General features: G+C 38.6%; 3 protein-coding genes and 1 pseudogene across 11 annotated transcripts in view; 1 reads left to right on the plus strand and 3 right to left on the minus strand.

Annotated features, from left to right (window-relative positions):
• Window positions 1-6485, minus strand: part of KIAA2026 (KIAA2026 ortholog) — a 124244-nt gene extending 117759 nt beyond the window's left edge. For 3 of the 6 annotated variants that reach the window (XM_037851108.1, XM_037851107.1, XM_037851104.1), the window contains exon 1: window positions 5177-6485. In XM_037851108.1, coding sequence (XP_037707036.1) covers window positions 5177-5769 — 593 coding nt within the window. In that variant the 5' untranslated portion in view covers window positions 5770-6485. Of the gene's footprint in view, window positions 1-4927; window positions 5114-5176 lie in introns of those variants that run through there. The other 3 variants (XM_037851110.1, XM_037851109.1, XM_037851105.1) reach the window with 2 other exon arrangements.
• A 1746-nt stretch (window positions 6486-8231) lies between these two features.
• RANBP6 (RAN binding protein 6) lies at window positions 8232-14442 on the minus strand. 3 transcript variants are annotated; one of them, XM_037798202.1, is made up of 2 exons: window positions 14243-14442; window positions 8232-13186 (listed from the first exon to the last, which is right to left on the minus strand). In XM_037798202.1, the coding sequence occupies exons 1-2, from the start codon at window positions 14435-14437 to the stop codon at window positions 11120-11122; spliced, it is 2262 nt and encodes a 753-aa protein (XP_037654130.1). In that variant the 5' UTR covers window positions 14438-14442; the 3' UTR covers window positions 8232-11119. The 3 variants fall into 3 exon arrangements, with proteins under 3 accessions (XP_037654130.1, XP_037654129.1, XP_037654131.1); XM_037798203.1 differs by having other exon boundaries at window positions 12984-13186; window positions 14302-14437; XM_037798201.1 differs by having other exon boundaries at window positions 8232-14442.
• A 104-nt stretch (window positions 14443-14546) lies between these two features.
• IL33 (interleukin 33) overlaps window positions 14547-25373 on the plus strand; it is a 198955-nt gene continuing 188128 nt past the window's right edge. Inside the window, exons 1-2 of one of the 2 annotated variants that reach the window (XM_037797769.1) lie at window positions 14547-14585; window positions 21417-21518. The gene's annotated coding sequence lies outside the window, so the exon portion shown is untranslated. The remainder of the gene's footprint in view (window positions 14586-21416; window positions 21519-25373) is intronic. The other variant, XM_037797770.1, reaches the window with a different exon arrangement.
• On the minus strand, window positions 21899-23011 carry LOC119545195 (annotated as a pseudogene).

Here is a 25373-nt window from a genome sequence, read left to right on the forward strand (position 1 = left end):
AGATCAAAAATTTCAGGATGTTCTGCAAATAGTACCATGACTTCCAGGTGTTCTGACAATGAAACAAGTTTGAGAATCACAGTTTTAACATATTTTACCTTTTACCATACCTGTGAATATGTTTCTTCCTACCATCTTCTAAACTTCTTGGGCACAGGGACTGAATTTTACCCATCCCCTAAATGCCAGACCAATGCAACTGCTTTATAAATGTCTTGTTAATTAAAATCCTTTATCCTTTCATCACTGCATTTCTGAATCTTCTCTAAATATCAAGACACATTTTTAAAAGAATTTTTTTTTAAGATTGGCAACTACAATATATGGAACTACATGCACTACAACATTCTATACTTCTGAACAAGAGATGAATCCAGATTCTACTGCCAAAGGTGCCAAATTTTAGAAGATTTAGATAAAATAGATGGAATTACAGAAACTAGTGGGGGGTTAAACCACTAGGGAGAAATAAGCATCTTGTTAAAATTCCCAATTAATTTTTGGGTTTTGATCTTAATTGAGTATAAGCAAGTCAACAATTACCCAAACTTAACCTAGAGGGATTAAAATAAGTCTATCTACCACAGAATTTATTTTTATTGCAATTACTACTTGTACTTGGAAACCTCTATTTTTACATTTTTGAGGCTTTATGATGATGTTTTTATATCCTCATCTCCAAGAAAAATATTCTGTCAACTAAAAAGCAATTACAAAAGGAAATAAATAATCCTCAGCTATATTTTAAGAAAGCATTATTTAACAGTAACTTAATTCAGAAATCAAGAATAATTTTAACAAGGATATATTACACTCAAGCTTATTTTCACCAAAATAACTTAAATAGCCAAAATTAAATTTTTAAATTCAGCTCTGCTGGAGTTACTGGTGATCCCTTTCCTGTAACTATAGCCTTTTAAAACTAGGAAAAGCCATTTTCTAACTACATGGCAATAGTCTTCAAGCTTCTATAAATATTATTTTAAAATTAGTGTTGGAAGAGGCAAAAAATTCTTATTAATATAAGCCAGTTCCTAAAGCTCTGTGCATAACTTCCTATTAAGTATTTTCTATTCCTTTCTACTTGTTATATAGTTTTCCCCCATTTCAAATGCTAACTGCTATTTCTCACAATTGCCTCAAATAAACTGAGATGCCTTTTAAAATAAAACTTTCTTGAGGAAAAAATATGTTGTCTAACAGAGAAAATAGTAGCTATAAGAGTAGGTGGTTGTCCTTTTTAGGTTCTAATGAATTGAGGTAGCTGGCAGTAGATACCTGAAACTATCAAACTACAACCCAGAACCCATGAATCTTGAAGACAACTGTATAAAAATGTAGCTTATGAGGGGTGACAATGTGATTGGGAAAGCCACATGGACTACACTCCCCTTTAGTTTATGGATGGATGAGTAGAAAAATGGGGGAAGGAAACAAACAAAGGCACCCAGTGTTCTTTTTTACTTTAATTGCCCTTTTTCACTTTAATTATTATTCTTGTTATTTTTGTGTGTGTGGTAATGAAGGTGTCAGGGATTGATTTTGGTGATGAATGCACAACTATGTAATGGTACTGTGAACAATCTTTACTATTTGCAGAACATCCTGAAATTTTTGATCTATTGTACTTAGTTGTGTAAAGAATAAATTTTTTGCTAGTGGGTACAAAAGGCTTAAAACGAATTATGGAAGGAAACCTTTAATTGAAGAGATTCTATGGCAACTTAGTCCTTATTAGAAGGTTAAAAATAATCACTTTTGGATTAGTTTTTGGATTGGTTCAGCTCCTGAAATAACTGTACACTTTGTTTTGTATGACTGCATGGTATGGGAATATATCTCAAAAAAATGAATTAAAAAAAGGGTAGGTGGTTGAAAATGGTTTTTTTTTAGTATTAAAATTTAAAAAGATGTATTGGAACTTTCAAAATATGATGTCATTTTAGAAAAAGATAATACAGAAATCTATAGTTCAATTTGAAATTCTTTAGAGCAATTAACCAAGCTTTGGAAACTGAAACAGAAGGCCTGAGTTTTAGTTCTAGTTCTTGTCACAAACATTATACATATTATACATAGTAATATATAAATACATAAGCAAATACATATTAATATATTATAATACAGTATATAGAGAGTATAAATATTTATAGATCATTTATTGCAGTTCTCATGCTTTCTTCTCTCACTGCAATGGATCATTCTGTATAACCCTTGAGATGCAGACACTACTCTGGAGACCACAATGTAGCTATATAGAACTACTTGTAGTTTCCAAAAACACTATGCTATTTCACGCATTGCTTTCTGGAATGCGACTCCACAACCCCTCCCAAAAACCCAACAGCAATCTTCCACTCCTTCAAGAGTCAATTCAAGTATAAATTTCTTTATGATATCTTTTAACTAGTCTCTTATTCCCCCCTCTTCTCACTTGCTGTTACCATCCTTAATCCCCTCCTCTTCAGATTTAAGTCACCATCCTCTAGTTCCCCTTGTACTTTGTTCATATCTCCATTATAGAATCATTATACTGTGTTTTCATCTTTTTGTGTTTCCCTACTCAACTGTAAACCATGTAACAGCAGGGAACTTAACTTTTGATTTCAGGGACTCAAACGTCCAGTTCTAGAAAACACCTAAATATATGGACAGTCAACTAATCTAGCCTAATATCCTGAGAGTTCAGATAGACAGTGAAACACAATTTATACAATATGTCTAAGGTACTAAGGCCATTGGACTCCTCTCTAATGACAGTGAGGCATCCTCTTTATCCAATGTACCTCATTTATTGCTCACTAGAAGACTTAGAAGTATATGAAGCGGCTGAAAGGTTTTCCTCCAGAAATTTGAAAATAAGATTTAATTCAGTTTCTTGCAAATACCAGAAGATAAAGAACTTAAATGTTAATAACTAAGTGATAAATTGGTTTTTATTACTAAAATATCAAATAGCACCTTTAAGAAGATATCTACAAATAAGGTATGAGTCATCCATTTACTGAAAATTATATTCACATAGACAGTCTATATCGTTCTTGAGTATCTTTATATTCTAATGTATTCCAAACAGTTGTAACCTATGCTTTTCTCAAAGCTGTGCCCACTCAAAGCACTTACATGTGATTCAAATTTTAAGCTAGTGGAGAGAAAGAAATGATGTCTGAGCACCCACAAGTTTGGTCCAGCAAACCTATTATTTACAAAGTGTTGACGTATATCAAATACAAAAAAGTAGCAACCCAAAACTTTTAACTGTTTAAGATTATCATATTACTTTTTGCTATTAAATGCAAGAATTTTATCTCACTTGGACCAAGAATGTAGGAAATACATTATGTTTATAAATTATACAATGTTTTACGTTTAATTTCTTAGTATGGGAGCTATTAGATCACATGAGAATACAGTATTCTGCACATCAGCCAATGGAAATGATGATTTTCAATATTTAGAAACGTACCTTTATATATAAAAGAAATAATCTCCCTGTTCCATTGCAGGACCCAAGAAATATCTGCTATACATACAGTGCTTTTGGAAAAACATATATAATTTCTTCAAGCTTACATGATACTTCTTAGCACTTTATGTTGCCATTCTCTTGCCTCATTCTGGATCCCTGTTTCCACATCTGTAAAACTGGAAGCTTGGGCTAGATGAACTCTAAGGTTTCTTCCAGGTCTAAAATCTTGTGACACCAATCTGGAGCATATTTTACTACTTAAAATTAATGACAGATGTAAACAGGTTGTTCATTATGTGAGTCATAACTATAAAACTGTGGAGACAGGGAAAACAAACATACTACACAGGTATGCCAGTGCTTAAAATAAGGTACTAAAAATAGTTTACAAAACAAATTGTGAAAAATTAGTCCACTACTAAATAATTCTACTTTATGAAAAGATTAAGAAAAGGTTCCTAGTTTATATAGCACTCCCTTACTGAATCAAGCATTATGTTAACTACAGTTTTCAGTGAAGTCATCGATAGTCTTGCAAACAGCATATACCAAGCCAATGACAGAAATTAATTAGAAAGACAATTTATTTTTAAATTACAATTATAAGTGAATGACCAAAAAAATTTAATACACAACTTTTTAGGAACTATTTTATAAAAGCATAAGTACAACGCCCAATTTCAGAGATGAGATTAACACTCCTTTCATTCAAATAATATTATAATAGCTAACAGTTACACTGTGCTTACTATGTGACCAGCAGGGCTCATTTTCCATTTATTAACTCATTTAACACTCACAGCAGCCCTGAGACTATTATTATCCCCATGTTACAGATGAGAAAACTGACGCCAAAATTGGTTAGGCAACTTGGTCAAGTTCACTTTGTTAGTTTTGAACGACTATTTGGATTCAACTACCATCTTGCAAAACATTTCATTATTTTTCTATTCATGAAGAATCTCCTCTTGAGAAATTAATTTGCTTATCAATTATATAGATTATTAAATCAATGTTTACCTTAGTAGCCTCCTGTGTTACATTTCCTCTTACTAAAGAAAAACAATTGACTCCGGATATATAGGAAAATACCAAGAGCACGGTGCCACCTGAATTCCCTACGGTTTCCGACAGAATAAACACAAGTGTCTAAACTCACTAAAAATTTTGTGTAGATGCAGTCCCCGAGTAATCGTTAGCCATTTAATAATACCGCATAAATCTCTGACGGTCGACATGAGTAGTTTAAAGATATGTTTTTAATGTTTTAAAACAACCACATTAATACGAATCAAAATTATTTTTCTAAAGATATTTCACCCTAAAATTTTGTCTTAGTTGCGTGCTAAAAGTGCCTAAAAGATGCGGATTTAACTTCCATCCCACTAAGACTTTTCCTCTGCCTACCCACGTAATTCTTCCTAGGGAAGCATTTAATCTAATATCTACAAACTTTACCTGCTTAGGCGCTCTGGACTCGGCTTCCTTCCCGGCTTTCTTCCACTTGGGCGCACGGGTCCTTCTGCCCACACCCACCACACCCCTGTCGGCCCCGGCCCAGCGACGCTCCTCCTCCCAGGGTTCTCCAGCACCGTCTCAGCACCTATCAGCGACGCCCCCCGCCCCCTGGCCCAACCCATTCTCCGACACGTGTGAGGGTGTGTTTGTGTCAGTCTGTCAATACCACTGGGGACCAGGCTCACTTACCGAGAAAGAAGCGCCAACTTCTGCTCCAGCATCATCTCCAGCTTCTGGCCCTGTCTGGAGATCCAATGGTCCACTCCATGCAGGCGATAGCATGTCTCCAGCATCAACCTGAAGTCCGCCACGAACTCGGTGATGCCACTATACTGGCCGCTAGAGAACTTCTCCTCCATCTTCAGCAGACACATACCCTGCCCGGGCTGCTGCGGGAGGGCACGGCTGCCCCGGCCTCCGCAGCGCGGCCCTTCAGCCATCTCCTCCTCCCCGGTGGCAACGCCCCCCAGGGGCTGCAGGAAGGGGGCGGTGAGGCCCCGGTGCTTCTCCTGCAGGAACTCGCCCAGGATGCGATAGCCCTGCTGCAGCTCGTAGGTCAGCTCCTGCTCCTTGCTGCCACCGCCCCCGACCATTATCGCCTCCGCCTCCTCAGCCTGGTCGTACGCGTCCTCCCGCGAGAAGGCACTGCTCCCTCCCGCCGGCCCTGAGGCCGGGACTGTCGCTGCCACCTCCTCTTCGTCGTCCTCTTCGTCGGCCGCCACTGGCGGCCGCTCCTCCTCCCCGGCCGGCTCCATCTCCCCCGGCGTCTCGGGCACGCTCATGCCCCTAGCAGGCCCAGGCTGGGCAGTACGGAGCGGCCGCTCGAGGCGCCGGGGGACGCGTGAGCACGGGCCGCTTCCTCACGGCTCCGCAGCGCCGCGCAGCCCCGGCCGCATCGGGCCTCACTCTCCTCAGCCGCCGGCCCGCCTCGATGCTCGCGGGGGTCTCAAGCTTGTCGCCGGCTGGGCGGGGTTACATGGCGCGCAGGGGAGGGGGGAGAGAAGAGGAGAGCCTAGGTGCCCTCCTCTCCCCTCCCCCCGCGGCGGCGGCGGCGGCGCGCGCGGCCCTCCTCTCACCCCTTAGCGCCCCGCCCGAACGATCCTCACCCGTCAGGCCAGGCCGCGGCGGTCTCGGCGCCCCACCCCCTCCCGGGCCGGCTGGGGGGCTGGGAGGGGGCAAGGAGGAAGGGGGGGTTTTCTCCTCTTGCCTACCCCAAGAGGGGCCGCAAAGCGGGTCGCAGCGCGTTCCGGCTCCTCCTTTCCCTCACACCCCCTCCCACCCCTCTCTACCTGCGGGGGACCCGGGCAGGAGGAGGCGGCGCGCGGACGGGGCCCGGCGACAATTGTCAGTTAGAAGCCCCGCTGGGTGTGGGGGAGGGGACGGACAAGAGGAGGTGGGGGAGGGCACTCAGCTCCTCCGGCTGGGGCGAGTTGGTGAAAGAAGCAAAGAAAGGAGCACCGTCGCCATCCCTGGTACGCATGCGTAGCAGAACAAGGGCCACCTCTCCACCCCCCACCCCTGCCAGCGTCCCGCCCCGCTACGAGGAGAGGACTTCAGCTCCGCTACAGGCCCCGAGGCCGGGTAGGTTGCGCGGACCAGTGATGTCATCAGCTTGTAGACCACTGTAAGGGCGGGGCGGGGAGGTATGCGAGGCGCTTGCGCGACTTTACTCGCCATCTCCTGGGAACGGAGCCAAAGGGCTTTTTTTTAAGAGCAAGTTCTGCCAGAGAGGATAGTTATTTTGGAAGGCCTTTATTAGCCCTGAAAAATAAAATTAATCCTAAAGGAAGTTGTTAGGTAACCTTTTTAAAAGACAAATGGGTAGTGAGAAAGAGAGCACAAAATAAAAATCCTATCCATTCCAAAATTTACATCCCCTTTACGCAACCCATGTACCACCACTCCCATTGTTACTTCTGGTCTTTCATATAAATCTAGAATTTTGAAAGGTTTAGAAAGGAAGTTCAAGGACTCAACCTACTGAAATATATGTTCACACTTGCAGAAGAAAAGTGACTTACAGAACTCTAGTAGTTACTAACAAAACCAGTTTCTGAAAGTCCTGTCCCCAGTTCGTAACATGAATTCATATTTTGGAAACTAGTCTTATGTTTCCCATTAAAGTAAAAAGTAATAGTTACACCGTCTCTAGTCTTAACATCGAAGAATAAAGAAAATTAAAAATGCAACATCATTAACAACAACAAAAAACATACAAAACATCTTTCAGACTAAAAACAGTCACCAAATTTCAAGTCTGAGCTGTATGGCATTAAATAGTCATATCGTTAAAGCTGCCTTACAATCTCACTATAAATTTTTTTTTATTAAATTCGGTTTTATTGAAATACATTCACACACCATACAATTATCCATGATATACAATCCACTGTCCACAGTATGATAACATAGTTATGTGTTCATCACCACAATCTATCTCTGAACATTTTCCTTACATCAGAAAGAACCAGAACAAGAATAAAAAATAAAAGTGAAAAAAGAACACCCAAATCATCCCCCCATCCCACCCCATTTGTCCTTCAGTTCCCATCCCCATCTCTCTACTCATCCATACACTATATAAAGGGGGTGTGATCCACAAGGTCTTCACAATCACACTGTCACCCCTTGTAATCTACATTATTATATAATTGTCTTCAGGAGTCCAGACTGCCGGGTTGGAGTTTGGTAGTTTCAGGTATTTACTTCTAGCTATTCCAATACATTAAAGCCTAAGAGGTGTTATCTATATAGTGCATAAGAATGTCCACCAGAGTGACCTCTCGACTCCATTTGGAATCTCTCAGCCACTGAAACTATTTCATCTCATTTTGCATCCCCCTTTTGGTCAAGAAGATACTCTCAGTCCCACGATGCCGGGTCCACATTCATCCCCGGGAGTCATACTCTGCGTTGCCAGGGAGATTTACACCCCTGGGAGTCGGGTCCCACGTAGAGGGGAGGGCAGCGAGTTCGCCTGTCGAGATGGCTCAGTTAGAGAGAGAGAGGGCCACATCTGAGCAACAAAGAGTTACTCTTAGGCACCATTACATACAAGTTTAGACTCTCCTTTGTGGTAATGAGCTTCATAAGGGCAAGTCCCATGCTCGACGGCTCAGCACATCAAACCGCCAGTCCCAATGTTTGTGACAACATCAACACCAGTCCAGGTGAGGATGTCCAACACATCCGCACCTTCCCCCAGATCCTCGGGGCTGGGGAGGGGGAGGCTGTAAATATATTTTTTATTATCTGCCCAAATTACTCTAGGATGTGTCACTATTTCACTCCAGCCTATACTAACCTACCATATCTCACTTCCTATTCAAAGTTCCATGCAATTGTAAATTTTTTAAATTACATTTAGAGAATGACTTAAATATTAGATTCATCATTCACATTAATTTACAAGTGGCTTACAATAAGTGGGAAGGAAGCAGATGTTGCATTTTTCTCCTGCTCTATTTGAAGGATGACTTTTTCTATTTAAATTGAACTTTCTCACTTGAAATTTGGAATTTGCACACAAAAACAAAATTATAAAAAGAAAGCATTTTATAAGTTGTTATGTAACTAAAAGGTCAGATAGTCTGACTCCTGAGATTGTTTACTCCTTACTAATGTGAACTTTAAACTTTTAGCACTGACATAATTCAGTCTCCCATCTTTTTTTGTCCAGTACGTTAAATAGCAGTCTCAGGTAAAATAGTGAAGTGGGTACACTTTGAGGTTGTAGGATATTGATACCTTCACTCTACATACACACATCCATCTAGTATTCATGTCCCTTCTCACCTTAGACAATTGTATTTTATTTGTCATTTGCAGTGATGTCTCTCTGCTCAGAGCCCACAGGTATACCTCAAACCCACAGGGTGAAAGGCAGGGACCAGGCCAACTTCAATGGGCAATCAAACATGTGCCTGGCTGAACATCCATAATTTTTTTTTTTTAATCCATAATTTTGTTTGACAAAGCCAAGAATCTGGAAACCACCCTAAGAGCAAAAATCCACCCCTCCTTTTTGGCCACCAACTCTATTTCATGACTTTCACTTATTAGCTTTCAGTTATTGAACCCTGAGCCACTAAAGCACTTTACATTCATTATATCCATTAATTCTCACAACCCTCTAAACTATTATCCCCACTTTACAGATGGCGAAACTATGCTTAGGTTAACAAAGTTATTTGCAAAAATTCAGATCTATGTCTGTTTTATTTCAACAACTCCAGATACATTATTTAGTCTTCTGGCAGAATTTCCAGTTCTTCATGTGCAAGTGTAGGGAATTGCTAGAAATGCTGATCAAGGACCTAACTAAGGGATTTAAAAGAGCAAGAGTTTGACCTGAACTCTAGGTCATGAAGAAGCCACTGTGACAGGGATCCTAGTCCCTATTATGAAGTAGAATCAGGCCCTTGTACTTAAAAAAAAAACAAAACTTTATTTAATAAGAAATATGTTGGCTGTAAATAAATTAGAAACTATAGATAAGTGAAAAGAAAAATTGCCATTTAACCCCACTATCCAGATTAACTTCTAATATTTAGTGGTGGAATTTTCTATTTATTCATCTATGTTTTTAAATTTTTCTTAAATAAGTATAACAAAATTGTGACCATACTGTACATAAGGAATTTAACTTTTCTTTTTTATCCCTCAATAATAATAAATAATGGTATGGAATGGATAGGATTTGCATATCTGAAGTCTCAACTTCATATTCCTGTCCACAATGACCTAGATGATTTGCCCATGGGAACTGAAAAGGGATGAATCAGGGAAGATTCTGATGTAAAAGGACCCCAAACCATAAAAAAGAACACATTAAGGGTGCAAACAACAATAGCAGTTACTATTTATTATGCACTATTGTTTTAGTTGTTAAATACTTTACACATACACAGAACTCACAAGAGCCCCAGGAAATCATGACAGATGTATTGGTGTTTAATTTTTGGATCAATGATCTGCTGAGTAGAAAGTTTTTTTCCTACCCTACAAAAAACTCAACAGTAAAGACCAAGATTCCAATTTATATAATTAACCCTAGATTTATAGGAATTTCTTATAATGCACAACTTCTGCTAAATGACTGTTCTCAACACTGTTTTCTTTCCTATGTTTAAAGATAATACTAATTTTGCTTCATTTTCACTTTCACAATAAAATATTCATCAGTGCTACTATACAGTCTGTTAGGAATTTCTTCAAAAAAAGAAATCTAAGCCTGATCCTGAATCACACCTTCCCTTCTTGTTGAGCTGCTTTGCGGGGGGGGGGGGGTGGGGGGGGGGAGGGAATGGCATACATACACTAAGCAATACTCTGCTCAAACACCTAACACTGACCCCTTCCACAAACACTGATTACTTATTATTTGTCCAACACTGTTTTACAGTATGTTACATGCTACCAATGTTAGATGTACCGAGATTCCCTTTTCAGTAACCATGGTTCTTGAGAGTCCTGGATAACTTTAGGGACATGACTAACTAAGGTCTTAAAGTTCCCATAACTCTCAGCTAGACACCTTGGGAACTAGAATATGGTAATATCCCACCTGGTTACCAGGAGTATGTTATGAACAAATTCTTATAAATTAAACTTCCCATACCTACTGCAACATCTCAAAAATCTCTCCCAATTTTGGCCTCTTTCCCTTCCCCATGACAACTGGGAGTATTAGCAAGGAGGAATTAGCATGCCACTCTATTCTTCACCCACAATTCCAAAGATATTTGTCCTGCAAGTTCTATCTTATCTTACTGAGCTCTTAACATCTCGTGATATTAAGACTTTTTTGACACCAATTATATTGCTTGTTCAGTATCAATAGTTGAGGCAAATAGCAAAAATGTATATACTTCATATCAACTAGGGAAAGATGACAAACATTCTAAGACAGTGGAAGCACTGATTATCACCAAGGTTCTGGGCTTAAGAGGCAAGACATGCAAGGGGAACAGAAGGCTGTAAACATTGACTAATGTTGGAGAAATGTTGAGAAGAAATATAAACTGCTTAAGCAGGGAGATAACAGTTCTCTAACTTCTAATGAAATCCATCCACAACATTTATTTGGAGTTGCTTTTATGGAGGGTAGTATTCAAGTGATATTAAAGTGCTTCAAGCAGAATTTAGCAACTCCTGTAAGGCTGCCTGCTGTTCTTCATCAAGTTGGGATATGCATTCCAACCATAATTCTTCAGAAGTGTGTACCTGGCGCACAACATTAGCTAGACGTTTGGCACAAGGATCTTCATGGTTAATAGTCTCATTAATTTTTCCTTCTGCAATTATACTGATTATTTTGGGAAGATTGGAATTATCTGGACCAAGTACAACTGGATGGTTACTTTCAATTAAGTCACAGAGAAAACTCAAAGTCTGAATAGCTTCCTCTTTATCCTCATGCAGTGGAAGCCATGATAACCAGTGTGGAAGAACTTCATCCACATTTACACAGTTAGGCTTAAATCTCAAAATCTTCCCTACTGCTGAGATACAGTTCTCTGTAGCAATGACATTTTTTTTGGTTTTAGAATTTGCACACTTAATAACCTTTACCAGCAGTGGAATGGCTTCTGAACATAAAGAACGATAATCATCTCCACCAAACTGTGCCATAACTCCCAGGCCATAAGCAGCAGCTTGCCTGACTTCAGGGTTGTTATCTCGCATATTTAGTAGCATTGGCCACCGAAAATATTCTACATATTTAAATGAGGTTGGACTGCAGTGCTCTATGATATCATCAAATATGCACAATCCCCACTGTCTGTCTGGCCATGGCCTACTTGAACAAATTAAATTTACAATTAATGGAAGTAGCTGTTCAAACCATGGTAAAATCTTTTCCTTATAAGTACTAAATAATGAGTGCAAAATATCTGATACTTTGGTCAGAATGTAAACATCACATTCATCCTCATCTTGCAGAGACATCTCAACCTGTTGATCATAGTTTTCTTCCTGTCTTTTAACCTGTCGCAATTCTTGGTTTTTAAAGTGCCCTTCAAGTTTCGCTTTCAATATTCCTCCCAATTCTTCCAAGTGTTCTTCATTAAGGCATCCATCTCCCATTACTTCAATGGACTTTGCAAAAGAATTCATTATTTCTGAGAGTACATCTGTATCAGGTTCAGTTCCAATAGCCTTGATTAAAGGATCACATATGAACTGCCACATCTGTGCAAGATAGTCTGCGCCATGAATTCTTGCACATTCCAGGAGAAAAGGCATAGACTCTGCTGCTGCCACTCGAACATTATCATGGAAATAAAATTTCAGTAAAGGAACCATTAGCTTTACGACTTGTTCCGTATATTCCACAAATCCTTCCCTTAACTCCTTGGCATAGTAAACCAACATCTGGCAAGCAGTTGCTTTTGCTTCAAGTCCTGAAGTTTTAATTCCAAAACTTTGCTGGTCTCCAAGATTTACAAATTGCCAGCCATCATCATCGCTCATATTCTCCACATCTTGTGTGTCTAAGAGAGCGACATCAGGTTTAGCTGAAGCAGTCTTAATAAGAGGTTCGATAACCAGAGAAAGGTACTGTTGAAAATCTTTTCCAAGAATTTTACACATTCTAGCCCATGCTGAAACCACATAAGAGATTTGAGGGTCATCATCTTCCATATTATTTAAGTCTGATTGTGTCTTCAGCAATAACTGCATCACATTTGATGCATCTTGCATAAATTTTTCCTTCCCAACAGCAAGACCAACATGGCTAATACATTCAATAGTTTTTCCTCTCAGAAGCTTGAGTTCCTTCTGAACAGCAAGCTCAACAATGTGCTTTAGTGAGGGCACAAATAGATCATAATAAAGAACAAATTTTTCTTCTATTGTATCTGCAACTGAGGCAATGGTTGTCACAAGTTGTTCCAAGGCCAGCTTAGTTCCATTTCGAATCAACTCTTGAAGTTTAATCACCAAGATAGAATGTAGATTTTTCATCATGCTATCTAAATATAGAACTAACAATGACTTGGGGCAATCTTCAATAAAAATAATAAGAGCGGAAGCTGCATGTGATTGCACGCGCTGATTACCTTGATTTTCCATGGTACGCAACAAAGCTGCAATCACTGTTTCATGGAATTTCTTTTGGAAGCTAGGTGCAAAATCTGTAGCCATCTGTCCAAGTGTTGTACAGGCTGCAGCCCTTACCCTTGGATGGGGATCCTGAAGAAAAAGCAAAACAGAGTTAACCATTTCATCTAGAGTTGATTCCATTTGCTGATGGCATCCTTCTCCAATGGCAGATAAGGCCATTAATCCAGCATGTCGATATTTCCAGTCAGGGCTCTGAAGCATCTGCATTACATGATCCTTGGTCATTGGTAAAACAACTTTTCCACCAAGGCCACAAGCCAGTCTGTCTAGTGCACTCTCAGCGGCTACTGCATTGCTGTCAAAATCATCTTCTTCCATTTCATCAGCATTAACCCAGTCCTCATCATCTTGTAGATCAACCATCATTGCTAATATATGAGGAACTGCCTGTGCAATAATATTTGTATGTTTTTTCAGCATTGGAGTTGCAGTTTCAGACAAGGTCACTATTACTTCAAGTGCCAGCTGGCGTTGCAGATTACTAAGCCTAGAGTCTCCACATAACTTGAGACTCAACTGCAGAGTATCCTCTAAATAAGGACCCAAATACTTAGGAACAGTATCTGCAATCTCAACAAGGGATTCTAAGACCGAATCATCATCCTGGTAACATGAGTCATCCACAGCCTGTAAAATTCCAGGAAGCAAGTCTGCAAAGTCTTTGAAAAGAGCAATATTATTTTCATTAGCAAGTACAAATGCAGCTGCAGCTCTAGCAGATAATGTCCTAATTCCTGGATGTTCTTGATCTTGAATACACTGGTCCAACAACCGTTTGATGATATCCAAATTATGCCGCTCTTGGTTCCCAAAAATCCCAGGAAAGTGCCAGAAAACATGAAGTGCAACTTCCCATAAAACCACATTTTTAGAGTGGATTGAATCAATAAGGAACTTTAGACCTTCAGGCCAGTGGTTAGTGCCATCTTCATCTATCAAATTCCTGGCCAGCACCGCAAAAATATCACAGAGTTTTTTCCTCATGCTCGCATGTGTTTCTAACTTAACGGCCAGTATCAGCTCAATCTTGACATCCCTCTGAACATCAGAAGGTAGATTTGGATAGACTTCCTCAAAACCAGAGGACAAAAGCCTTCGTAGCAGTGCGGCAGCCATTTGTCTCACCTCATAACCTGCTCTTCTATTTCTGACGACATCTAAGAGGAATGTAGTCTTACATAGGCCTGGGATATTTTCATAGATTTCCTCTGCCTGCCTCCGCACCATACAGCTTGGATTGATCAGGTTCTTCAGAAGCTGGTAAAACTCTTGCTTTTCCGACACGGCCGCCGATACCCCTGCAACCCCGGCGGCCGCCATCGCGCTCTGTCAAAGCTAGCGCGACGGGGGAAGGAAGGAGGGGATACTGCGGCTCCGAGCAGTGACGTAGACTACGAGCCGACGTGGATGGGCGGGGCGCTTCTTACTGTGGTAGCCTGGGTACCGAAGTCCCGCGCGGAGAGCTGCGGTAGGAGGAGAGGAGGCGGGGTGGTTGGGCGGGGAAGGAGACTCGGGTGTTTTCTAATCAGATAAAAATAATGCACCTGTAGGGGAGGAAGAATTATAATAGCGATTGTATTAGAATGGCATTATGAGTCCTTTTCTCTAGTTCGCCAAGCTATCTGTATTGTTACCCCGATAATTTAAAACAATAAATTCACCTTGGAAACATGTTAAGTGAAAGAGGCCAGTTACAAAATACCACCTGCTATGTGATTCCATTAATAGGAAAGGTCCAGATTTTTAGAGATTAGTCAGGAGCTGGAGTGAGGGTGGGGAAAGGAATGGGGAATGACTGCTAACAGGTATGATGTTTTCTTTGTGGGTAGTGAAAATGTTCTAAAACTTATTGTATTGATGGTCGCACAACTCTGAATATGCTAAATTGGTGAATTGTATATTATGTGAATTATACCTCAATAAGGCTGTTTATTTAAAAACGGAGACGTGTAATAAAAGAATAAAAACAATAATTACGGCCCCTCCCCACCCCCACTCCTAAGGTAGTACAGCAGTGGTCCTCAAACTTCAGTGTGTGTCAAAAATCATCTAACCTGTGGATTACAATAAAGAATGAAAAAGACAAATGAATAAACTATGGTGGAAAGTGACTTGGGCTAATAAATAGAAGACCTAATCCTAGTTTTATCTCTAAATTAGCTTCCTAGTCTTGGTCATGGAACTCAAGGTTTTCCTTACATGTTGCCTAAACTGTAAAATGAAGGGGTTCAGTTGTTAAAATCTCTAATTACCCTTTAGTAGGAAGTTGCAGAAGTTATTACCAAAAACAAAACAAAACAAACAAACAAAAACACACAAATTCCCCTGAGGCTTAAATATTGTTTATTGAATCCAAGCAGGTGTGTCCTCTAACAATGATTAGGTATTTTTGTATTAGCACTTTGCCACCCTCTCATTTTGACTCTTTTACAAGTTTGGGAGGTTAGAAGGATTGGTATAATAATCCTAGTTTTAGGTGAGAAACTGAAACCCAGAAAATTTCAGGGACTTGCCTGCAATGAGGCAGCTGAGTCTCAAACCCACATCTTTTGAAAGCAACACCAATGCTCTTTTCACCATACCACTTCCCCATAATTACTTTTCTTGGTTTTGCAACATGACCTTGCACTTATTGCAAAGACTGTCTTAAACTTCTCCAAGCAGGCTTAATTTTAATTTTGTAAAATGCTGCTGCATATACCCACAGAGAGAGAAAATCATAGCTTTAGCATTAATCAGATAATGGAAAAGGTAGGTAGTCTCATAAATTACATTGTGATATATAATTATGCACTCATTTAGGAAGAAACATTCTCTGAAAAGCATTGGTTATTCTTTGGGCTGAAAGCCAACTACATCAGAATCACTTGGGATACTTCTTTTAAAACATAGATCTTAGGGCCCAAGCTCCGAACCACTGCATCAGAGTTTCTGGGGACTACAGCCTAGGACTCTTCCATTTAAACAATATAATGGGTTTTCATATAAATATCACAATTTGAAAACCACTGATGAGATCATTTCTGGTCTGATTCCAAGATCTCGGCTATAGTTCTTCACCTTGCTCCAGACTCACTGGTTTTCTTAATGTTCCTTGAAAAAGCTTAACTGTAGGGCCTTTGCATTTTCTGTTTCTGGAAATGTTAATGTATGCTATGTTGATGTGTGGGCATGGATTGGAGAGATTTTAAGAAGTAGAATCAATAGCACTTGGTGGGAAAGAAGTCTCGGAAATCTCTCCAGATTTTGGCATAGGCATCTTGTTGCATGTGCTGCAATTTACCTATTTATTTGCCTATATATGAATAAAAAGCAGTGTTAATGCAGAACAAAAGCTGCTAACTCTTTCTGGAGGGAAGAATGAGGCTTCCCAGAGAAGGCAAATCCCAGAACCTATATTCGTTCTCTAGTTGCTCCCACATGCTGTATTGATGGTCATTATAGGAGTAGGAGCTAAATGGAATCCATTGTTGGACAGTTATTTATGATCTTTTACTTTAGAAGAACGTCCAATGATTTAGTATTTTAAGGTGCTTCCTCTCTAGATTGCATAAATCTGTTCTATATACTTTTTGCATTGTTATTTTCTTTTTTTCCCCTAATGAGTGCACATAATACCCAAGATTTCAAGACTGGACTTGAAGATTTGGTTAAAGTTGAACAACTTCATTAAATTTTGTAATTAAAATTGGCTTTGTTTAGCACTGATGAGAGGCCAGCTCAAGAATGTTTCCATAAGGTGGCTCAATATCAAAGAATTCAGGTGTATATTAGCAGCTTACTATGTATGAAAAGTTCAAGGTAAGTTGCAAATTTCTTCCAAGATCAAAGAGATTTAAAGAGTCAAGCAAGAGAAATAGAATTCAATTGGACCTACCTGACATTTTCACAAGAATAATCCAGAATAAATAAAAATGCAGAAAAAAAAATACCATGAAAGCTCCCACTGGCCTAGAATGGGACAGTATGAACATTAAAACGTAACATCTGCAACAGATTAAAAAACATCAGATCTATAAACAAAAGTGATGAGTTTCTAATGATATTTTTTTAAAAATAGCCACCAACTCATTGGTCATCATTGGAGGTTGCTAGGTCACCAACTCTTAAAATTGATAAAGGGAGATAATATTTTCTTGCCTTTCCTGTACAAACTGCATTTCAGGATAACCAAATAGTTGATGAGGGAAAGTTCTCCTTTATGGAATTCAAGCTAATAAATGCATAAAAATTGCTAGAATCAGAGAATTGCTGTGTTGTAACCCCAAATGAAATAACAAATCTAGGCAAAAATAAACATGGATGCTAAACCCATAAGGTGAAACATTGATTTGCAATTTAATATTAGAGAGGGTCAGCTGAAACCACCTGAATTTAGTGACTAATCTTAACATTATTAAAGGTAGAATAAACCAGATATGTTATTTGCCTGTTGTCTCTCAGCTGACCCACAGTCATACTATCTATAATTTGTTCTGTGATATGCTGATGGTAGGACTCTGGAAACCACATTTCTCATATTTTAGCTTGGTTCCTGTTAGGTTCCACCAATAGGAATCACTAGAAGTTGCAGGATAGAAAAGGGACTTAATCCTCCCTGTTCTTTCTGCTCTTGCCTGGGTTGCTTCAGCAGTGGCCCTTCCTCCTGGAGGCAGCAGCTTCTTGCCTCTTGTAGCACTCCAAGACTGGCTTCATCCCATTTCTGCAGAGGTACTAACAGTAGGCTGTGGGCATCCCCTCCCTCATCAGAGGTTTTACTCATAGCTCTGGGAGGCTCCTCATCTGAGTTTATGGTAACTGGTTCCATTTTGTTCCCTCAGCTTTAGGTGGTGACAAGCGCTCCTGTGGCTATTATCCCTCAATTACCTAAGTGTTCTGTACTCTTGCAGCTCTCTTCCACTTAAATAAACAGCCCCCTAAATGAAATCTCCTCTTCAGGTACATAGTGTGGTTTCTGTTTTCCTGACTGGAACTTGACTCATATATGAGTGATTCATTGATGGCATTGGAAGTACACAGTATCACCTATGAAGCGTCCTTTTTATTTTAAATCAGCATGAGGTATAATTTATATGCAATAAAATTTACTAATTACAGTGTGAGTCTAATAGTCAGGTAGCCATGACCACGTCAAGATATAGAACATTTTCATCACCACAGAATAGTTTCCTTTGCCCCTTAGTAGACAATCTCCTTCCCCCCATCCCCAGCTCAAGACAATCACTGATCTGATTTCTGCTGCTATAACTTTGCATTTTCCAGAATTTTATGTAAGTGGAATCATTTGGCCTTTTGTATCTGACTTCTTTCACTCAGCACAATGTTTTTTGACATTCATCCATGTTATTGCATGTTTGCTCTTTTTTACTGCTGAGTAGTTTTGTAGCATATGTATATACTACAATTTGTTTATGTACTCACCTGTCAATAGACATTTAAGTTGTTTCCATTCTTGGACTATAATGAATAAAGCTGCTGTGAACATGTGAGTGCAGGTTTTTGTATGAATATATATATATATATATATGTATATATATATATATATATATATATATATATATATATATATATCTTTCAATTCTCTTGGATAACTATCCAGGAGTGGAATAGCTGGGTGGAATAGTAAGTGTATGTTTACAAGAAACTGTCAAATGTTTTGCAACATGATTGTGTCACTTTTTAACAATGTATGAAAATGCCAATTGCTTCACATCCTTGTCAACACGTGGTATTGCCAGTCTTTTTAATTTTAGTCATTCTATTGATATATGATGAACAGATTTTCATGTGCTTATTTGCCATTTGTTTATTTTCTTTGGTGAAGTTTCTATTCAAATCTTTTGCCAATTTCTTTTTAATCAAGGTATTTGCCCTTTTATTGAGCTTTTTTTATTTTTAAATCTCAGTTGTAAGGATGAATCTGGATGGGATTGGAGGATGGAGGACAGAGGCTCACAGGAAAAGGAAAAGGAAATATAGAATGTAAGCTTTGTATCATTGTTGAATCTCTTGTACTTCTTAGCTGCACTTAACAGGATTGCATAAAAGAATGTTCTTATTCATGGGAAGTGTATATGTGAATTATAGTGTTTGTTCAAGGGTATGTGCAGGTAGCTCTCATATGTTCAGAAGACAGAGCAATAGATGATGGATGACAGGGAGGGAGGGAGGGAGGGAGGGAAATAGCGATGTGACAGCATGTTAAATTTGGTGGATTGGGCTATCGGGGGAAGGGGGTCAGGGTATGATGGAATTCTGTGTATGGGGTTAGTATTGTTTTTGTAACTGCTCCTATTACTTTGAATTTATTTCAAAATAAAGGAAAAAAAAAATCTCAGTTGTATTTTTATACTCCACAGTTTATTTTGAGGACAATCTTTCCTGGTATATATCCAAAGGAATTTGAGATTATGGTTATCTCTGAGTACACAGAAATTGCCTGTATTCTCTGTTTTAGTTTCCTAGGCTGCTGAAAGCCATGAAATGCATTGGCTTTAACCATGGGAATTTATAAGCCCATAAGCTCACAGTTTTGAGGCTGAGAAAACTGCCCAAATCAAGGCATCATTGAGTTGAGGCTTTCTTCCTGAAGGCCACCTGCCAGCGATCCTTGATCCTCTGCCACATGGCAAGGCACATGGCGGCATCTGCTGGTCTCTCCCTTCTCTTCTGGGTTTTGTTGCTTTCAGCTTTTTGCTTCTATGGCTTTCTCTCTCCCTCTCTGTATTCATTCCATTTGTAAAGGACTCAGTAAGAGGATTAAGACCCATCTTGAATGAGTTGGGGCCCACCTAAACAGAAGTAGCCTCATCAAAAAGTCTACTTAAAATGAGTCCATGCCCACAGGAATGGATTAACTTTAAGAAACATGCCGTTCTAGGGTACATACAGCTTCACCCCACATTCTCCTATAAATGAAAGACTGATAAAAGAACACTTAACAAATCATTATTTAAGGGCTTCAACATAAAAGAATTCTCTTTTTCCAGCTTTTTAAACTATTTTCCCAACTAAGCCAATATATATTTGACATTTGGGTTATATGTGTATATAAGAACAGAGACATTTGTTAAAGTGACATAAGATAAATAGCATACAGTGTCCTATCTGGATATAATTAAATTTTCAGAGGCCAAGTGGTCCAAATGAGAGCAAATAAGCTGACTTCCTTGTTAAGTAAACTAGATACACAAAAATTAAGAATAATCAAAGGTGCAAAAGATTAATAACATAAATCATTCTCTTTCCTATCCTTTTACATACAAGTGTGCACTCTAGGGGTATGTGAATTAGAATACTTCTGACCAAGATTGTGAACTCCTATGACTGGGGATGTATAATTCAATAAAAGACCCTGGAGTAAAAAGATGAGAGGTAGTATAGGTGAATAAAGGATATTTGTCCATGAATTTATCCATATCACCTTACTGAAGAGGTAGAATAGATTATTTAAAAGTGTCAAAGAGCTTGGGCCTTAAAGTGATGTTTTATTTCATTATTTATTTAAGCATATTAGAATGCTGGTCATTATTCAATTAGTACATTAAGGTTAAACATTGGGAAGAAATGATTGTGTTATGAAATGCACACAAAATATTATATTTTGTGGATCTACTATTTTGTTTGTTCCACTATTTTTGTAATTGAGGTAAGGTATGAAGTCCAATTAGTTTAAGAACATTTATTGTATCCCATAAACAATCTTAATCAAAGATTTTTATTAATTTTCTGCCAAACAACACTGAATTCCATCTACAATTATTTTTTTAAGATAAGAAACAGTAAGTCAATTGAAAAAACATTTGTGGTCTTAAGCTATGAAACATTACACTTTAACACACTGATTGATTGAAAAAGCTAGAACATCACTGTAAAGATGTTAATCTTCATTGGCCTCCTGCGATGAATGGATTCAGCTTTACTGTGACTTCTCCAAAAATGCTTTGCAGCACTTAACACACTGCTGGTACACAGTCTCAAAGTCAGAGTCACTCTCATAATAGGGATCTTCAATAATAACTTGTTTTTGTGAATCATAGCGCCCAAGTAGTTCAATTTTAGCTTTGTAGTTTTTAACTTGTTTACCTTTTCCATTCAAATCTCTCAGACTGCTTTCATCCATACATGGTATATAATCAAATGTGCAAAGTCTTCTTTGGTAACCTGCTGGGCAATGCAATTCAAAGGAATATCATGCTTCTTCAAGCAATTTTGCCCTTGGTAATCAGGAGGGTTTCCATCTCAGAGGTGGATATTGTGGCATTGACTATCTTCCAATGATCTGAAATATTTTGATCAGTTACAGGTTTTCAGAAAATTGCTTCTGCAATGGGTGATGGACAAATGCTACCCAGACATACCAACAGCACCAACTTGGGCTCCTGCTCTGCCATCTTCTCAGGTACAAAGAGAGGCACAGAGTCCCTCTTAGTATATTTTTAGAATTCTTTATATATTCTGGATACAAGAATTTTATAAGATATATACTTTTCTAAAGCTGTGTATTTTGAAGATCAAAAGTTTTAAATTTTGATGAAGTCCAGTTTCATCAAATTTTAATTTTCTAGTTTGTGTTTTTATGTCCTTTTCAAGAAAACTTTCCCAACCCAAATTGACATTCCTGTGTTGTCTTTAATGTTTTATTTTTAAGTTCTACATTTAGGTCTATGATCCATTTCGAATTGATTTTTTTTTCATACTACGATTGTTAATTTTATTTGTTCAAGGGCTCCTATTGCAAGCATTAAACCAAGCATTTGCTTTGATTCTGTGGGCCCAAATTCACATCTTTAGGAAGATAAAAGCAAACTGTGATTCATGTACAGTGATGATAACTAATGGCTCAAGGTTAATCACACTGTAGTTTTCAAATTTCTGCAGCATAGGACTTAAACGTGACAGGTCTTTTAGGTCCTTCTGGATGTTCCAGAGGGTATCTGCACTCTTTTTGAGTTGAGCAACTTCATCATCCTTCAGCTTCTGGTTGATAATGCTGGTCAATCCCCGAGCATTCAGAATACATGGAAGGCTCAGGAAGACTTCTTTCTCAATGCCATACATCCCTTCACCATTGTTGACACTGGATGAATCCTGGATAGATTTTTGAACATGGATTCAATCAGATCAGCCACACGTAATCCAATAGCCCAGTTGGTATATCCTTTTAGCTTGATGACTTCATAGGCACTTTCAACAACCATCTTATGCACTTCCTTCCAATTTTCACTGTCATTATCTGTTCCCATTTCTGGATTCAGTTCCTAGAGTGAAACTCCTGCCACATTCACTCCACAAAGCCATGCTTGAGTTGCCGTGTTCTCCCAAAATCCATCTATGACAGCTGCTGGGATGAATGCCAAGTTTTTCAGCCATAAGATAACAAAATCTAGCAGAATCCAGATTGTACCCACTTCCAATCACACGGTGCTTGGGTAAGCCACTTAGTTTCCAGGTAACGTAGATTAGAATATCCACTGGGTTGGAAACCACAATTATGATGCAGTCAGGACTGTACTTGACTATCTGAGGAATAATGAATTTGAAGACATTAACGTTTCTCTGAACGAGATTGAGGCAACTCTTGCCCTCTTGCTGATGGACTCCTGCAGTTACCACCACAATCTTAGAATTAGCAGTCACAGAGTAATCTTTATCTGCCACAATTTTAGGTGTTTGAAGAAATAAGCTTCCATGCTGCAGATCATCATTTTTCCTTTGAGTTTATCTTCCAAAAGAACCACAAGGGCAAGTTCATCTGTTAGAGACTTTCCGAGAATGCTGATGGCACATACCATACCAACTTCTCTGATGCCCACTACAGTGATCTTATTGTTTGGGACTGTTGCCTCTTCTTCTGCAACTGGTGCAAATCAGTTTTTCCTTAAGAATGGCCATTGTGCACAGGAGGAGAGGGCTCTCAGGACCGCTATACAAGTCAGGCGGTGAAGCCAATGTCAGCTCCGAATTGATTTTTGTATATAGTATGAAGTATGGGTTAAGGTTTATTTTTGCATATGGATTTACAGTTGTTCCATTTTCCTCCCACTAATTTTCTTAGCATGTTTAATGACTATCAGTTAACCATATACATGTGGTTCTATTTCTGAACTCTCTCTTCTGTTCTATTAATCTATATGTCTATCCATACTCTAACACTGCACTGTCTCAGTTACTGTAGTTTTATGGTAAAACTTGAAACCAGGTAATTAAAGCCTCCTTTTTTTTGAAAATTTTTGGCTATTCTAAGTCTTTTGAATTTTCACATAAATTTTTGAATCAGCTAGCTAGTCAATTCCAATGAAATATTACTGCCTAAAAAATCAAATCCGAATCTCAGCAGGTCTGTAGATCTAGTTATCAGTTTATGAGAAATAAGGGGATAGAGGAATGTTTAATGAGTACTTGAAGCAATCAGCCAAATCCAGAATGTGGGATATTTTGTAAAACAAATAACCCAATTTCTCATCCAAAAGGGAAGGAGGATTGTTACAGCATAAAAGATACATGACATATGACACCACTACCACCCTCACAGAGTTGAAAATGTTAACTTGGTAAAACATCTATCGAAGATACTAATTTTTCATTTGTTCATTCATTCATTCATTTTAATAACATCTCTTTTTGTAACTATCTCATCTCCTTTAACAACTCTAATTTAGACTGTAAAGTAAGTAGGAAAAATCCATAACTGAATTTATTAACTTGAATTCTTTATTTCTAGTTTTGTTATGAAGAATAATTATTAAATAAGATACTAAAGCCCATTGTTCTAGTTTGCTAATGCTGCCAGAATGCAAACCACCAGAAATGGATTGGCTTTTATAAAATGGGGTTTATTTGATTACAAAGTTACAGTCTTAAGGCCATAAAGTGTCCATCAACAAAGGGTACCCTCAATGGAGGATGGCCAATGGTGTCCGGAAAATCTCTGTTAGCTGGGAAGGCATGTGGCTGGCGTCTGCTCCAAAGTTCTGGTTTCAAAATGGCTTTCTCCCAGGATGTTCCTCTCTAGGCTGCAGTTCCTCAAAAATGTCACTCTTAGTTGCTCTTGGGGTGTTTGTCCTCTCTTAGCTTCTCCTGAGCAAGAGTCTGCTTTCAATGGCCATCTTCCAACTGCCTCTCATCTGCAGCTACTCTCTCAGCTTCTGTGCATTCTTTAAAGTGTCCCTCTTGGCTGTAGCAAGCTTGTTCCTTTTGTCTGAGCTTATATAGTGCTCCAGTAAACTAATTAAGGCCCATGCTGAATGGGTGGGGCCACACTTCCATGGAAATTATCCAGTGAAAGATCTTGCCCACAGTTGAGTGATTACGTCTCCATGGAAACACTCAAAGAATTACAATCTAATCAACACCAATATGTCTGCCACACAAGATTACATCAAAGATAGTGGCGTTTTGGGGGACATAATATTTCCAAACTGGCACACCGCTGAATACTAATACTAATTCATAGCAAGTACTCTCTAGGCTACAGTAAATTTAACAATTTTAAGCTACTTAAAGTCCATATGTATTTGTGAAATAACCCTGAATTTCTAGGTGAGTTGAGGAAATTGTATCTCCAGGAAGAAATAATAGCAATAATAATGAGATAATGAAGAACGAATTATTTGTCCTTTGAATTTGAACTCTTATTAGTGTAGAAATGGCATTAGAGTAAGTGTACTAATCTATTTTGCAGTCATTATATTGTTATAGGTTTACTTTATTATTGTGTGTCTGTTTGAGTTTCAGATTTATGAAACTCTGGTGTATTAAAATTCCTTAGACTATAACTGGTTAAACTTGCAATAGGTTGATCAACCATCCTGGTTTGCTCAGGACTGAGGGATTTCTTGGGATGTAGGATTTTCAGTGCTAGTACTGATTCAGTCACAGGCAAAGTGGAACAGCTGGTCACCATAACTTTCAATCATTTTTAAAAACTATACAGAGAACTCCACATACCCCTACTCCCCCAGATACCCAGATCTACCAACTTTAATATTTTGCCACATTTGCTGTATCATTCTATTTATTCATCAATCATCAATCTGTCTATCTATTATCTGTCTACTTACCAATCAATTTTTTGAACACTTGAGTATAGGTTATACTCATCAGTTCCTTCAACACTCACACTGCCATGTACATTTCTTAAGAACAATGATATTCACTTTAGTAACTACCTTAAGTACAGTTATCAAGTTCAAGAAATTTGAATTTTGATATAAAGCTTACAGTCTATATTCCATTTTGTTTATATGTTCCCAAA

Source organism: Choloepus didactylus, chromosome 10, assembly GCF_015220235.1.
Source record: "Choloepus didactylus isolate mChoDid1 chromosome 10, mChoDid1.pri, whole genome shotgun sequence".
NCBI classification, from domain to species: Eukaryota; Metazoa; Chordata; class Mammalia; order Pilosa; family Megalonychidae; genus Choloepus; species Choloepus didactylus.